This window comes from Callorhinus ursinus, unplaced genomic scaffold, assembly GCF_003265705.2.
Source record: "Callorhinus ursinus isolate GAN/ISIS: 27379988/994484 unplaced genomic scaffold, GSC_fseal_2.0 scaffold72, whole genome shotgun sequence".
In the NCBI taxonomy this organism is placed as follows: domain Eukaryota; kingdom Metazoa; phylum Chordata; class Mammalia; order Carnivora; family Otariidae; genus Callorhinus; species Callorhinus ursinus.
Window position 1 is genome coordinate 4,450,767 of NW_027397134.1, and position 16,806 is coordinate 4,467,572.

The 16,806-nt window shown below is 36.0% G+C and overlaps 1 protein-coding gene across 6 annotated transcripts in view; it reads left to right on the forward strand.

Annotated features, from left to right (window-relative positions):
- HORMAD2 (HORMA domain containing 2) overlaps nucleotides 1-16,806 on the forward strand; it is a 92,312-nt gene that overhangs the window by 43,508 nt on the left and 31,998 nt on the right. Inside the window, exon 12 of one of the 6 annotated variants that reach the window (XM_073886824.1) lies at nucleotides 11,098-11,186. The exons of the other annotated variants lie outside the window; for them this stretch is intronic. Coding sequence (XP_073742925.1) covers nucleotides 11,098-11,118 — 21 coding nt within the window. The 3' untranslated portion in view covers nucleotides 11,119-11,186. Of the gene's footprint in view, nucleotides 1-11,097; nucleotides 11,187-16,806 lie in introns of those variants that run through there. 6 annotated transcript variants of the gene reach the window in all.

Sequence of the window (16,806 nt, forward strand, 5' to 3'; positions counted from 1 at the left end):
GAAAGTGGGAGAGAGAGAAGCAGGCTTCCCGCTCAGCAGGGAGCCCAATGTGGGACTCGATCCCAGGACCCTGGGATCATGACCTGAGCTGAAGGCAGACACTTAACGACTGAGCCACCCAGGCGCCCACCTTTGTGTACTTTTAAACATTTTACGTGCTCTCTCTGTCTCTAAAATAAATACATAAATGAATAAAATCTTAAAAAAATATTTAGGCTAATTCCTGATTTTGCTATTATAGATAGTGTTATAATAAATACTTTTGTATGTATGACAGAATTTTCTTTGTTTTCTAAAGGATATAGTATCAGGAGTGAAATGTACAGAACCTGAAAATTTGTATAGCTCTTGAATGAGTATTACCAAATCATTTTCCAGAAGGTTTCCAGCTTCTCTACCTCTTCAGGATGGATTTTCTGACAATGACAACTGTTAAAAAATCTGGCTGTCTTGAGAAAAGTGAACTACTTGTCACCAGCTGTGTTCAAGTATAGATATATATTGTGTTCAAGATAGGGTATAGATGATTATCTTCAGGGTGTTGCAAGAGAAAATCATGATTTAGGAGAAAAGTTAAACTAGTTTGACCTCTGAGATCCCTTCCATGCTAAGATTCTCTGGGATATTTTCAAAATTCCTATCGAGAGTAATGCCTTGCTAAGCACTATGAGGAAAACAATGACATACAAAATATAGTTTCTACATTTGGAAACTCTGGCTGAAGAGAAAATACTTACATAATGTAATGAGAAATAATAGTGGAGAGTGTATGAATGACAGAATAATATTAACTAACAGCAGAGCATTGTTCTCAGGGTTTTACATGTATTATCACTTTTAATCTTCCCAGCTATTTTATGAAGTAGATTCTATTATTATCCTGATTTTATAAATGAGGAACACAGACTTAGAGAAATTAGCCAAAGGCTACATACACAGTGAATAAGTAGCAGGGCCAGGATTCAGATTAAGGTGGTTGGACTTCAAAGCCTGTGTTATTACAATACAGAAATAGGATAAGTTGGCACTGATTTTATGGATGAATTATATTTTGATTGGCAGAAATCAAGGCAGAGGATGTTCCAAGCAAGTTGGAAAGTATAATATAGTATAGAACTTCTGTCTCTATGACTTGTAATTCCAATACTGAACTTTCCATACCTTTCCCTGTATTCTATGGCTTTGCTGCAATCTCTACGTTTGGTAACCTCTAACTCAAAGATTTCTTAAAACTTTTTTACATCATAAAATTTTCTATTAAAATAGAAAGTCTAGGGGCACCTGGGTGGCTCAGTCATTCAGCATCTGCCTTCGGCTCAGGTCATGATCCCAGGGTCCTGGGATCGAGCCCCGCATTGGGCTCCCTGCTCCACGGGAAGCCTGCTTCTCCCTCTCCTGCTCCCCCTGCTTGTGTTCCCTCTCTCGCTGTGTCTCTCTCAGTCAAATAAATAAATAAAATCTAAAAAAATAAAATAAAAAGTCTACAAAATCTTGACTCCAACAACTTATACTCCTTTTTCACCAGTGATCTGTAGTAAAGAAAATTTAACATATCATATTGTTGTGAGACTATTGTAAGATTGAAAAAAAAAAGATTTTAATCCAATTTTCTTTTTCAGGTTATTCCTTATCTCAGTCACAGAAAGAGAAATATAAAAAATTTCACCCATAGTTGAAGTTATTAAGTATTTGTACTATTTTCTGGGATGATCCTTAAGATCCAAGGAATTGGGGCACCTGGGTGGCTCAGTCATTAAGTGTCTGCCTTCGGCTCGGGTCATGATCCCAGGGTCCTGGGATCGAGCCCTGCATTGGGCTCTCTGCTCAGTGGGAGGCCTGCTTCTCCCTCTCCCACTCCCCCTGCTCATGTTCCCTCTCTTGCTGTCTCTTTCTCTGTCAAATAAATAAATAAAATCTTTAAAATTAAAAAAAAATGATCCAAGGAATGATGTAAAAGTGAGATCATAATTTGACAATAAGTCCAGAAACTATAAAAGCACACAGATTTGAAATTTAAAAATTCTTAAGTTATGAGAACTCTTAAAACCTAACTCCACTTGGACACAGAACCCAAGTAGGAGACCAAGGAATCATAGGACAAAACAGAGTTACGTAGAACTGTCTGGAAAACCCTATCCTAAATGTGTCCTTATCATTTTATCTACCTCTGCAACACATTGAGGACAGGTCTTCATTCCTAACAGGGATGGTTTGGGCTAAGATCTAGCTAGTAAGACCACACAAACACAATGGCACCAGTATTCTGGAAAGTTGGGCCTGTTTTCTCTGTTGTGGTCAACTGGATGGATAGCAATAGACATATGTACTAGAGAGAGACCCCTGGGCAGGCTTCTTTAAAGAACTCACTATATGGTGACAGTCAGCACATATTCTGGAATTGGATGTGGAATCTTTTTTTTTTTTAAAGATTTTATTTATTTATTTGACAGAGAGAGACACAGCTAGAGGGGACACAAGCAGGGGGAGTGGGAGAGGGAGAAGCAGCCTTCCCACGGAGCAGGGAGCTGGACTCAGGGCTTGATCCTAGGACCCCGGGATCATGACCTGAGCCGAAGGCGGATGCTTAATGACTGAGCCACCCAGGTGCCCCTGATGTGGAATCTTATTTAAATTTTATTCTAAATTTAAAGGCTGAGGGAAAAGTACTTCTTTCTAATAGAGATAATTAACTCCAGCCCCTTAAAAGACTAGTAATTACTGACATATACAGATAGCTATAAAAAATGGAGGGCTAATGTTGCCCACATCTACTTTAGAGACCAATGGCCCTAGTTTATTAAACCATTATAGCTGTTTTGGAATTCAAATTTTTATCAGTTTTTCAGATAGGGGGTCATATGCCATAATTTTCTAATTTTCTGAGCTCCTTATGAGTCTGTACCTCCATGTTAGAAAGAGTTGCTAGACACTCTGTACACATCTCTTCTAGTCCTTCCTTTGTACCTAGTAATCTTGATCCAGCATGGTATATTTTCTCATCTGTGACACATTAATTTAACTGATGCATAAATAATTCATACAAATGATGTTTTGTGAGAATGAGCTAAAGGCAGAAAACTTTTTTAATATAACAGCCCTAAGTATTTCTTTTTTTTGTTTTAGAGATTTATTCATTCATTTGAGAGAGAGAGAGATTATGCACGTGAGCAGGGGGAGGGGCAGAGGCAGAGGAAGAGGGAGAGAATCCTCAGGCAGACTGCTGAGTGTGGAGCCTGACTTGGGGCTTGATCCCAGGACTTTGAGACCATGACGTGAGCCAAAACCAAGTGTTGGATGCTTAACCAATCAAGCCGCCCAGGTGCCCCCAGCCACCAGTATGTCTTTTTTTTTTTTTAAGATTTTATTTATTTATTTGAGAGAGAGAGAGAATGAGAGATAGAGAGCACGAGAGGGAAGAGGGTCAGAGGGAGAAGCAGACTCCCTGCCGAGCAGGGAGCCCGATGTGGGACTCGATCCTGGGACTCCAGGATCATGACCTGAGCCGAAGGCAGTCACTTAACCAACTGAGCCACCCAGGCGCCCCGCCACCAGTATGTCTTAAAAACCAGTTCAATAGTTTAACATTTTGTCTAGGTACAATGAACATTTTTGGATGCATTTTTTTTCCTGTGTGAAACCCATTTTTCACCCTTTTGTGCTGACACATTTGATTAGTGCAAATGATTCGTTTTTGAGAAATTAGAATATAAAGTACAATTAGTGCCAAAGTAAATGGTACCATTTAAGTGTGGGCTAGAAAGATATTTTCTGAATTCCTTAGAATTGCTTTGTATCCCAGCCAATGGATTGAAACTAGAGACTTTTTGTTCAGAACCTATATTCTCCTTCTAAACTCTGAACTGAAGTTTTGCATTTTGCAAGTATAGTCTGATGATTTTCATAGCATCACATCTCATGAAGCATATATGCTTTGTTTGATACAATGTAGTGTTGGCAAGGATATCTTAGATTCTTGGAAGTGGAGTTGATTGTTGAAAACGTTGGAGAAGGCACATTATCTACAGAAAATATTCAGACTTAAAAACCACACATCATTCTCTATCATGGGGTTAGTCCTTTCCACAAAGTTTCTCTTTGTCAAATAGGAAAATTTTTTCAATTAATTTTTGTTTTGCATTATAGAATGTAATTCTTATCCTCTGCTAACCATGCAAAGAGGAATGAAAGTTGGTTGAATTTCCCACAGTCCTTTAAGTCATTTCTTTTTTTTTTAATATAGACCATTCTATAACACATCAGAGAGTTATTTCTAGTGGGAAGGAACACACTGATGATCTGTGTATGTTTCATTTATATAAAGAAATAAAGAGTATATTGGTATTTATTATAGCAGAAGAAAAGTTGAGCATAGTGAGTAGCCCGAGGTAGGAATATTTTGGATGTACTGTTATTAAATCCTAGCATTAAAAGAAATGTTTTGTTAAAAAAAAACACAACGACAGAGTAAGACTGAGAATGTTCTGTTTGTTTAAAAAAAAAAGATACTCCTAATAGTCTGAAATAATACAATGTTATCATTATACTAAAACCATTAAACTAAAACTATATTAGGTTCTATTTAAATTAGGATTTTTTTTCTCTTCCCGTAAGTGGCCTCAGGTGATCTCTAAAATAGTTCATTATTCACTTGACCCAGAAAACCCTACAAAATCATGCAAATCAAGAGGTTCAAATCTTTGTGTTCACTTTAAGAACACAAGTGAAACTGCCCAGGCCATCAAGGGTATGCATATCCAAAAAGCCACCAAGTATCTGAAAGATATCTCTTTACAAAAGCAATGTGTGCCATTCCTTCACTACAATGGTAGAGTTGGTACGTGTGCCCAGGTCAAACAGTGGAGCTGGATACAGGGTTGGTAACCCAAAAAGTGCTGAATTTTTGCTGCACATGCTTAAAAATGCGAAGAGTAATTCTGAACTTAAAGGGTTTAGATGTAGATTCCCTGGTCATTAAGCACATCCAGGAGAACAAAGCCCCCAAGACATGGCATAGAATTTACAGGGCTCCTGGTTAGATTAACACATACATGAGCTCTCCCTGCCACATTGAAATGATCCTTACTGAAAAAGAGCAGATTGTTTCTAAACCAGAGAGGAGGTTGCAAAGAAGAAAAAGATATCCCAGAAGAAACTGAAGAAACAGTATAGCTCAGGAGTAAATTCTACATAAAATAAATGCAAGTAAAAGTAAAAAAAAAAAAAATTTTTTTTTCCAAGTGAAGACTGTTGAGATTTAGTCAATTGTACATTGAAAAAAATATAATGATAATGTTACTTAATTATCTAGAATGATATTCTTTTGGCCGATTTTTCTAATACTTGTTATATGTGCTTTTAGTTTTCCATTTGAGGCTAAATTGTCTATTGATAAACAGATGAGATTATGGTTTGTAACAAATCCAGGCATTGTAGGGTGAGTAATTTTTAGCATTTATATTAGGGTCTCAAAACTGAGATCTTAAGACTTCAGAAGCCTGGTACTTCAGACAGTGGTAAAGAAGAATTAGAAATAGGGGCACCTGGGTGGTGCAGTCGGTTGAGTGCCCAACTCTTGGTTTCGGCTCAGGTCGTGATCTCAGGGTTGTTGAGATTGAGCTCAGTGCAGAGTCTTCTTCAGATTCTCTCTCCCTCTTCCCCTCCCCCTCCCACTCAATGTTCTCTCTCTCTCTCAAGTGAATAAATCTTTAAAAGAAAAAAAGAACTAGAAATGAAGTTATATGTATATATTTTGTGAAGCCATGACCTCAAATTTGCTTCTTCCTGCATGATGGAGGGATCCTCCTTTGATAATCAAATTTAGAACAAGAAGAAACTTTATACCTAATGGCACTATTTTGATACTTAAACAAGTCTACATGAAGCTCGTTGTGAAGAAAGCTTAAAATAATATTCTAAAATATTCTAATTGTAAGTTATCAACATTTAATTCAGTAACAAATTTATATGGAAGCCTATCATGCATGAGTCATTGTACATAGTAGTGTACACAAATAGGCCAAATCCCTGATTTAAACTGCTTGGGAAAAATAACACATAAACAAATAGCTGTTATATACATAATAATATCATCATTTATTAAGTGCCTACAGAGGGCTAAATATGCTTCATTTCAACTAATCCCAACAATAACTTAGCATAACATTTTATAGTTGAAGAAATGGAAGTGCATAGACATTAATTAGGATATCCAAAGTTGCCTGACTACAAACCATCAGAATCAGTATTTGAATCTGGGTTTCTCTGGCTTCAAAGCTCATACTCAATCCATTAAATCTTTTTATTTTTTTTTAAGATTTATTTATTTTAGAGAAAGAGAGCAGGGGGAGAGACAGAGGGAGAGGGAGAGAATCTCAAGCAGAGTCCCTGCTGAGGGTGGAGCCCGATGTGGGGCTCAATCTCACAACCTTTGAGCCAAAACCAAGAGTCAGCACTCAATTGACTTGTCACCCAGGCGCCCCCTCAATCCATTAAATCTTACATTCATTCATAAAAGAGAGAATGTGAAAAATCTCACAGGACAACAGAAATCCAATAGAATGATCAAATTCTACTTTTAGTCATAAAGGAATAAAGTTAATAGACTTATCCTAGTGTAAACAACTAGGAAACTGGGAAAATATATGAAGCAACTGTTTTCAGACAACAGAAAGTGTAGAGCTGTGATCCCTGAGAGAAGAAAAACAGGATGAGCCTTAAAATTGGCCTGGCTTTCTGTCAGGAGGTACTTTTAGGACCACCTCCACAGAGAGGGAGGCAGAAATGGCAGTCTTGCTGAGTTGAAGACACAGAGATTGGAGTTTGAGGAAGCTGAAGCAGTTGGGAACAGAATGTCAGAAGGATGGGACCGATAAAGAGAAAGAGCTCTAGAAATTGGCAATAGGGATCCCCTGAGTCTTTGGTTGAATATTCAGTTTCTCAAGTGTGGTTAGAAATTCTATAAGGTTGGACAAAGAAAACTATTTTCTCCCCAGGTGTAAACTAGACAATTCCTAGAGCTGTCACAGGGCTGGGAAATGTTCGTAAAATTACCAGTTACATGGAAAGACCGTGTTGAACACCTGGAGTATTCAGTAGGGACTTGAGAAGGGTATGCCTTAGCAGTAGAACTAAACCAACCCTTTAATGAAGGTCTCCAAAATTAATTTTAACAGCTTAAAAATAAGCCTTGAAAGGATCAAACTTATTTGCCTGCCAAAATGAAATTCAACACTTTTTTAAAAAGATTTATTTATATATTTGAGGAAGAGAGAGAGAGGTGTGAGTGGGGGGGAGGGGCAGAGGGAGAGAATCTTCAAGTAGACTCCCCACTGAGTTCAGACCCCCCCCAATCTCACGACCCCTGAGACCACGACCTGAGCTGAAACCAAGAGTTGGATGCTTAAGTGACTGCACCACCCAGGTGCCCCCAAAATTCAACACTTTTTAGAGGAAGACAACTAAATCCAAACACTCAACTATGTAAAATTCTTACTGTCCAGAATCCAGTAAAACTTTATTGACATGTAAAGCAGAAAGAAACATTCTTTTTAAAAGTAACATCTACGCCCAATGTGGGACTTGAACTCATGATGCCAAGATTAAGCATTGCAAGCTTTTCTGACTGAGCCAGCCAGGTGCCCCAGAAAATTGACCTATAACCAAAGAAAATCAGTCAGTTAGAAGACCCAGAAATGTCAGCAGTGATAAAATTAGTAGATAAGGACGTTAGGGGTGCCTGGGTGGCTCAGTCGTTAAGCGTCTGCCTTCGGCTCAGGTCATGGTTCCGGGGTCCTGGGATCGAGCCCCACATTGGGCTCCCTGCTCTGCAGGAAGCCTGCTTCTCCCTCTCCCACTCCTCCTGCTTGTGTTCCCTCTCTCGCTGTGTCTCTCTCTGTCAAATAAATAAGTAAAATATTTTTTTAAAGAAATTAGTAGATAAGGACTTTAGAACAGCTATTATACCAAATGCTTTATTTGTAATGTCCAAAAACTGGACATTGCATGTTCCTTAATGGAGGAATGGATAAACTTACAAAGAAACAAGCTGTTAATACATGCAACGATGTGGGTCAATTGCAAATACATTATGCTAAGTGAAAGAAGCCAGAATCAAAAGACTACATACTGTATGATTCTATTTATACATTTTTTTTAGTGTTTAACATATAAAATTTATTTTATTTATACATTTTTCTTTCTTTAACAGCTTTATTGGGATATAATTAATGTATTATGCAATTTGTCCATTTAAAGTGTACAATTGAGTGTCGTTAGTATATACACAGACTTGTGCAACCATTGCCACAGTCTTAGAACATTTTCATCATCTCAAAAAGAAACCCCAAACCTTTAGTTATCACTTCCATATTTCTCCATTTCTCCTCTCTCACAAGTCCTAAGCAATCATTAATCTATTTTCTGACTCTGTAGATTTGCCTATTGGATATTTTATATAAATGGAGTCATACAATGTGTAGTTTTTTTGTGACTGGCTTCTTTCACTTAGGATTATGTCTTCAAAGTTCATCCATGTTGTAGCCTATATAAGTACTTCATTACTTTTTTGCGGTGAATAATGTTCCATTGTATGGAAATACCACATATTGTGCCCATTCATCAGTAATGGACATTTGGGTTGTTTCTACCTTTTGACTGTTATGAATAATGCTACTATAACATTCATATACAAGTTATTTTTGAACACCTATTTTCAATTCTCTTGGGTATATACCTAAGAGTGCCATTGTTAGGTCATATGGTAACTCTATGTTTAAATATTTGAAAAACTCCAAAACTGTCTTCTAAAGTGGCTGTATCATTTTACATTCCCACCAGCAGTGTATAAGAGTTCCAATTTTCCTTATATTTTTACCAACACTTATCATTTTACTTTTTGATTCTAGCCATTCTAATGGGTATGAAGTAAGTAGTATATTATGGTGGTTTTGATTTGCATTTTTCTAATGACAGATGTCAAGCATATTTTCGTGTGCTTATTGTCCATTTATATATCTTCCATGGAGAAATGTTTATTCAGATCTTTTGCCCACCTTAAAGTTAGATTGTTTTTTTATTGTTGAGGTTAAGAATTCTTTATTTTTTCTGGGTCTAATTATCAGGTATATGATTTGCAAATATTTTCTCCCATTCTGAGGGTTGTATTTTCACTTTCTTGATGGTGTCCTTTGAAGCACAAATGGCTTTTAATTTTGATCCATTTAATGGATCCATTTAGTTTGGATCCATTATCCATTTTTCTTTTGTTGCCTATGCTGTGTGTGTGAGTGTGAGTCATATCTAAGAATTATTTGCCAAATCCGAGGTCATGAAGATTTATATCCCTCTATTTTCTTGTTAGAGTTTTATGGTTTTAGTTCTTATATTTAGACCTTTGATTCACTTCAAGTGAATTTTTACATATGGTATGAAGTAATGATCTGACATTTTTTTGTATGTGGATATCCAGCTGTCCCAACACCATTTATTCAAAAGACGATTCTTTCCTTCTAAAATGGCCCTAGTGCTCTTGTCAAAAATCAGTTTGACCATAGACACATGGCTTTATTTCTGGACTCCCAATTATATTCCATTAGTCTATATGGCTGTCTTTGTGCCATTACCACACTGTCTTGATTACAATGGGTTTTTTTTTAAGATTTTACTTATTTATTTGACAGAGAGAGAGGGAGAGAACCAGAGAACACAAGCAGGGGGAATGGCAGAGGGAGGGGAGAAGCAGGCTCCCTGCTGAGCAGGGAGCTGGACGTGGGGCTCCACCCCAGGACCCTGGGATCATGCCCTGAGCTGAAGGCAGACCCTTAAATGACTGAGCCACCCAAGTGCCCCAATTACCATTGTTTTGTAGTAAGTTTTCAATCAGGTATGAGTCCTCCTACTTCATTCTTTTTCAAGATTGTTTTGGCTATTGAGTCCTTTGCAATTTCATATGAATTTTAGAATTGTTTAAATTTTCAAATCAGAAATTTGTCATTTTCTACAAAGAAGTCAACTGGAATTCATAGACTACATTGAATCTCTAGATCAGTTTAGGGATTATTGACATCTTAACAATACTAAGCTATTCTTGATCCATGAACATGGGATATTTTCCCATTTATTTAGATTTTCCCCAATTTTTCAGCAATGTTTTATAGTTTTCAGAGTATAAGTTGTACATTTGTTTTGTTAAATTTATTCCTAAGTATTTTATTCTTTTGATGCTATAGTGCATGTAATTGGTTTTTCTTCATTTCATTTTTGGATTGTTCATTGCAAGTGTATAGAAATGCAATTGAATTTTGTATATTGATTTTGTATCCTGCAACCTTGCTATGATGGTTAATTTTATATGTCAAGGATATTTGGAGGATGTTTTTTGATGAGATTAACATTTAAATAGGTGAACTTTGAATAAAGCAGATTGGCCTTTATGATGTGAGTTTGCCTCAACCAATCAGTTAAAGGCCTGAATAGAACAAAAAGACCACACACCCAAGCAAGAGGTAATTCTCTGCAGACTGCCTTCAGACTTCATCTGTACCATAGGCTCTCCTGAGTCTGCAGGTTGCTAGTCTTCTGACTAGACTTGCTTCATTGGTTCTTGGGTCGCAAGACTGCCAGCCCATAGGGCAGATTCTAGATTTGCCAGGCTCCATAATCGTCTGAGTCAACTCCTTATAAAAATTTCTCTATATACATATACACATCCTATTCTGTTTCTCTGGAGAACTCCCAACTAATATACTCACTGAACTTGTTAGTTCTAATAGTAATGGATTCCTTAGGATTTTCTATATATAAGACCGTGTAATAGAAATAGATACACTTTTACTTCTTCCTTTTTTTTTTTTAAGATTTTATTTATTTATTTTATTTGAGAGAGAGAGAGAGAGCTCGGGGGGGGGGGCAAAGGGAGAGAGGGAGAGAGAGAATCTCAGGCAGACTCTGTGTTGAGCACAGAGCCTGATGTGGGGCTTGATCCCACGACCCAGAGATCATGACCTGAGCTGAAATCAAGAGTCAGATGCTTAACTCACCGAGCCACCCAGGCACCCCTACTTCTTCCTTTATAACCTGGATGCCTTTTATATCTTTTAGTTATCTAATTGCCCTGGCTAGAATTTCCATTACAATCTTGAACAGAAATGGGCAGAGTGGACATTCTTGTTTTGTTCCTGATCTTAAAGGGTGAAGCATCAAGTCTTTCACCAATAGGTATGTTACTGAGTATGATTTTTTTGTAGATGCCCTATGTTGCGTTAGTTCCTTTCTATTCGTAGTTTCTTGAGTGTTTTTTTTAATCATGAAAAGCTGTTGGGTTTTAAGTGCTTTTTCTGCATCTATTGACATCATGTGATTTTTGTTTTTTATTCTTTTGATATGATGTATTGCATTAATCAATTTTCAGACATTAAACTAAGCTTACATTTCTGGGAAAAATTCTACTTGGTCACAGGGTATATATGTATATTATATATATAAAGATAAATATATGTATATAAATTTATATATATAATATATACAAATAAGTATATGTATATATATTTATATATGTGTATATATATGTGTGTGTATATATATATTTATGTTCCTGAATTTAGTATGCTAATATTTTGTTGAGGACTTTTATGTTCATATGTATAAGCGATATTAATCTATAGCTTTCTTTTCTTCTGATGTCTTTTTCAGTTTTGGTATCAGGGTAACACTGGCCTCATAAAATGAGTTTGGAAGTGTTCACTCCTCGTCTACTTTTTGGAGGAGTTTGTGAAGAGCTGGTATTAATTCTTTAAATGTTTGGTAGAATTCAGTGGCTATCTGGGGCTGGGCTTTTCTTTGTGAGTAGGTTTCTTTTCTTTCTTTCTTTCTTTCATTCATTCTTTCTTTCCTTCATTCTTTCTTTCCTTCTTGCCTTTTTTTTTGGCTATTAATTCAATCTCTTCACTTGTTATAGACTTACTCAGATTTTCTATTTCTTCTTGAGTCAGTTTTGGTAGTTTGTGTCTTTCTAGGAATTTTCCATTTAATCTATGTTATCTATTTATTGATGTATAACTGTTCCTAGTATTCCTTTATGCTTTTTATATTTTGATAAAGTCTGTAGTAATGTTTCCTCTTTTATTTCAGACTCTAGTAATTTGTGTCTTCTGTTTTGTTTTCTTGGTCAATCTGGATAATGGTTTATCAAATCTGCTGATCTTTCAAAGAACCAGCTTATGCCTTCATCAATTTTCTCTGTTGTTTTTGTATTCTCCATTTTATAAGTTTCCAATATAATCTTTATTATTTCCTTTCTGCTGCCTGTTTTAGATTTAGTTTACACTTTTTCTAGTGTCTTAAGGTGGAAATTTAGGTTATTTGAGATCTTTCTTCTTTCATAATGTAGGCATTTACACTTATAAAATTCCCTCTAAGCACTGCTCTAGCAGGTTTTTTTATGTTGTGTTTTCATTTTTATTCATCTTGAAGTATTTTCTGATTTCTCTTTTGATTTCTTCTTTGACCCATTGGTTATTTAGGAGCATGTTGTTTAATTTCTACATATTTGTGAGTTTCCTCAATTCTATTTTATTCTTGATTTCTAATTTTATTCCATTGTGGACAGAGAACATACTTTCTATTATTCTTTTAAATATATTGAGGTTTGTTTTATGCTTTAACATATGGTCTATGCTGGAGAATGTTCCATGTACACTTGGGAAGAATGTATATTCTGCTGTTATTAGGTATAGTGTTCTATAGATATATTAGGTCTAGTTGGTTTATACTATTTGTTCAGGTCTTTTATTTCCTTGTTAATCTTCTGCCTAGCTGTCCTCTTCATTATTGAAATTGGGGTGTTGAAGTCTCCAACTGTTGTTGTTGAATTGCCTTTTCTTCCCTTCATTTCTATCAGTTTTTGCTTCATATAATTTTGTGTTCTATTATTAGATGTATATGTTTATAATTATTTTATCTTCTTGATGGATTGGCCCTTTTATCATTATAAAATGTCTCTTATCTCCATTAACAAGTTTAATGCATTCACATTAAGGTTATTATTGATAGAGTTGGGTTTATGACCTACGTTTTACTTTTTGTTTTCCATGTGTTTCAGTGTTTTTGGTACTCTATTCCTCCTTTACTGCTTTCTTTTTCATTGGGTGAATATTTTTAATGAGGTATTTAAATTTCTTCAGGTTTTTTTTTTTTTTTTACTATTTATATGTGTATTTTATAGGTTGCTTTGGGGCTTATCATATACATCTTAACTCATCAAAATAAGTTTCAGGTTTATGCTAGTTTAATTCCAGGGAGGTGTAGCAATGTTATTTCTATATAGCTCTATTCTCCCCCACTGGCCCCATTTATGTGGTATTATTGTTATACATATTACATTTATTAATGTTACAAACCCAACAATACATTGCTATAATTATTACTTTATCATTTGTAGTCATTTCCTTAGCCCAATACAGCTTTGCTCCCACTCACCTGCTTTGTGTTGATATTGTCAAATATATTACATTTCTTTATACTATAGGTTGAAGAATATTACATATTTGTATGTAATGTATGTATGTCTTTGGGACCATTCTGAGACTTTAATTTTTTAAAAATATTTATTTATTTATTTATTTTAGAGAGAGAGAGAGAGCACAAGTGGGAGGGGCAGAGGGAGAGGGAGAGAGAATCTCAGGCAGACTCCATGCTGAGCATGGAACCCAATGCAGGGCTCAACCCCAGGACCCTGAGATCATGACCTGAGCTGAAACCAAGAGTTGGATGCTCAACTGACTGAGCTACCCAGGTACCCCCAGAGACTTTAATTTCTTTTTAGTTTTATCAGTTTTTCTGAGAAGCAGGTCTGTGGAGCTCCTCATACTGATGTGGCAGAAGTTGATCTCTCTTAAAACATTCTTACAAAGGCAAAAAAATTAATTTTAAAATATATGTATAATTATATATAATATATATAATTGGTTGCTCTGGGCAAAGAAAATGGATTAGTAAGTTCCAGAGCTGGGTGTGAAGTTTGGCTACAAAGGGGCATATTAAGTTTTGGGGGTAATGGGGCTATTTTATAATTTTACTGTGCATACGTTTGTTAAAATTCAAAGAACTATACACTAAAAGGGATAGTTTTTACTGTATTTGAGTTATACCTCAATAAAACAAATCAGGAAAAGCTATGAAAAAGATGCTCAGTGATTTAAAGAAAAACATGAATATAATGAGAAAAATGAAAAAGTGTTTTAAAAGTGGGGACAGGGGCACCTGGGTGGCTCGGTTAAGTGTCTGCCTTCAGCTCAGGTCATGATCCCAGGGTCCTAGAATCAAGCCCCATGTTGGGCTCTCTGCTCAGCGAGAAGCCTGCTTCTCCCTTTCCCTCTGCCTGCTGCTCCCCCTGCTTGTGCCCTCTCTCTCTCTCTGTCAATTAAATAAATAAAATCTAAAAAATAAATAATAAGATAAAAGTGGGGGAAAATAGACTGTAGAGTTTAAGAATACTATATCTGAAATTTAAAAATATCATTAGTGGGTTTAACAGCAGATTAGAATCTACAAAAGAATAGATCAGTGAACTTGAAGATTGGGGCAATAGAAAATATCTAAACTGAAGCATAGGGATGCCTGGGTGGCTCAGTCGTTAAGCGTCTGCCTTCAGCTCAGGGCATGATCCCAGAGTCCTGGGATCAAGCCCCACGTCGGGCTCTCTGCTCCCCGGGAAGCCTGCTTCTCCCTCTCCTGCTCCCCCTGCTTGTGTTCCCTCTCTCACTGTGTCTCTCTCTGTCAAATAAATAAAATCTTTAAAAAAAACAAAACAAAACAAAACAAAAATGAAGCATAGAGGAAAAAAAAAAACAAACAAAATAGTGCCTCAGTGACTTGTGGAACAATATTAATCAGTCTAATCTATATGTGTCATTGGACTCCCCAAAAGTTAAGTGGAGGTTTGAAAATATAGTGACCATAAATTTTACAAATTTGATGAAAATTAAAAACACATTTTTAGCAGAAAGAATACAAGCCATAAGACAATGGAATAACATCTTTTAACTTCATGAAAGGCAAAAACTTTCCACCTTGAATCTATACCCAACAAAAATATACTTTAAAAATCAAAGTGAAAAAAAAGACATTTTTAGGCAAAAAAAAAAAAAGGACAGAATTTGTTGTCAATAGACCAGTAATACAAGAAATATGAAAGAACTTCAAAGGGCACCTGGGTGCTGCAGTCAGTTAAGCATCTGACTCTTTCTTTTGGCTCAGGTTGTGATCTCTGGGTCTTGAGATCAAGCCCCTCATTGGGCTCCATGCTGAGCACAGAATCTGCTTAGAGTTTCTCTCTCTTTCTCCCTCTGCCTCTCCCTACCCCCTCTCAAATAAATAAATAAATGAATCTTTAATTTTTTTTTACATTCATTTGAGAGAGAGAGAGCAAGCAAAAGCACAAGCAGAGGGGAGGGTTAGAGGGAGAGGGAGAAGCAGACTCCCCGCTGAGCAGAGTGCCTGACACGGGGCTCAATCCCAAGACCCTGGGATCATGACCTGAGCTGAAGGCAGATGCTTAACCACCTGAGCCACCCAGGTGCCTCAGTAAATAAATCTTAAAAAAAAAAAAAAGAACTTAAGTTGGAGGAAAATTATATGAGATGGGTACTTGGTCCTATGTTAATATGTGGTTAAATTAAGAGCTTGTATCTTGTTTTTGAATTTCTTTAAAGACAGCTTAAAGCAAAAATAAAAATAATATATTATTGGATGTATAACATGTAGAAGAAAAATATATGACAATAAGAGGACAAGAGGCTGAAATGGGAGTACATTGTAAGTTTTTTGCTTGATGTGGCATAATGTTATTTGAAGGCTAATACTGTAAATCAGATATGCATTTTATAGACTTAAAGAAATCATTAAAAAGTAGTATAATTAATAAGTCAATGGATGAGATAAAATGAAAACTTTTTAAAATATTCTTTTAAATGCTGAATCTAAAAAATGGCAAAAGAAAAGGAACTAAGAAGAGATGAGACAAATAGAAACAGAAAAGTGGTAGACTTAAACCCAGTCACATAGATAGTTTAATTAAAAGTAAGATATCTGAGCACTTCAATTAAAAGGCAGAGACTGTCAAATGAATAGACAAATGCTATTTATAAGAAACACACTTTATATATAAAGAACCAGATAACTTAAAAGTAAAAGCAATGGAAAAGGATATACCATATAAAGACTACTTGTTTGTTTGTTTGTTTTAAGATTTTACCTATTTATTTAAGAGAGAGAGCATGAGAGAGCAAGCACGAGCAGGGAGGGGGGTAGAGGGACAGGGAAAAGCAGACTTCTGCTGAGCAGGGAGCCCAAAGCAGGGCTCAATCCCAGGACCCTGGGATCATGACCAGAGCCAAAGGCAGACCCTTAACCCACTGAACCACTCAGGTGCCACTATACAAAGACTACTTGTAAGAAAGCTGGAATGGCAATATTCATATCAGACAAGGCAGATTTTAGGATAAGGAATATTATCAGAGATAAAGATATCACAAAATAATAAAAGAGTCAATCTTAAATGTATATACAGTTCATAACAGAGTTTGAAAATACATGAATCAAAACCTGACAGAACTAAAGGAGAAATCAACAAATCAACAATTACAGTTGATGATTTCAGCACTCCTCTCTCAATGATAGAGCAAACAGAAAATTAGTAAGGGTATAGAAGACTTAATACACCATCAACTTGACCTCATTAACCTTACAAAACACTCTATCCAATAACTACAGAATACATATTCTTTTCAAGTGTTTGTAGAACCAAATTAG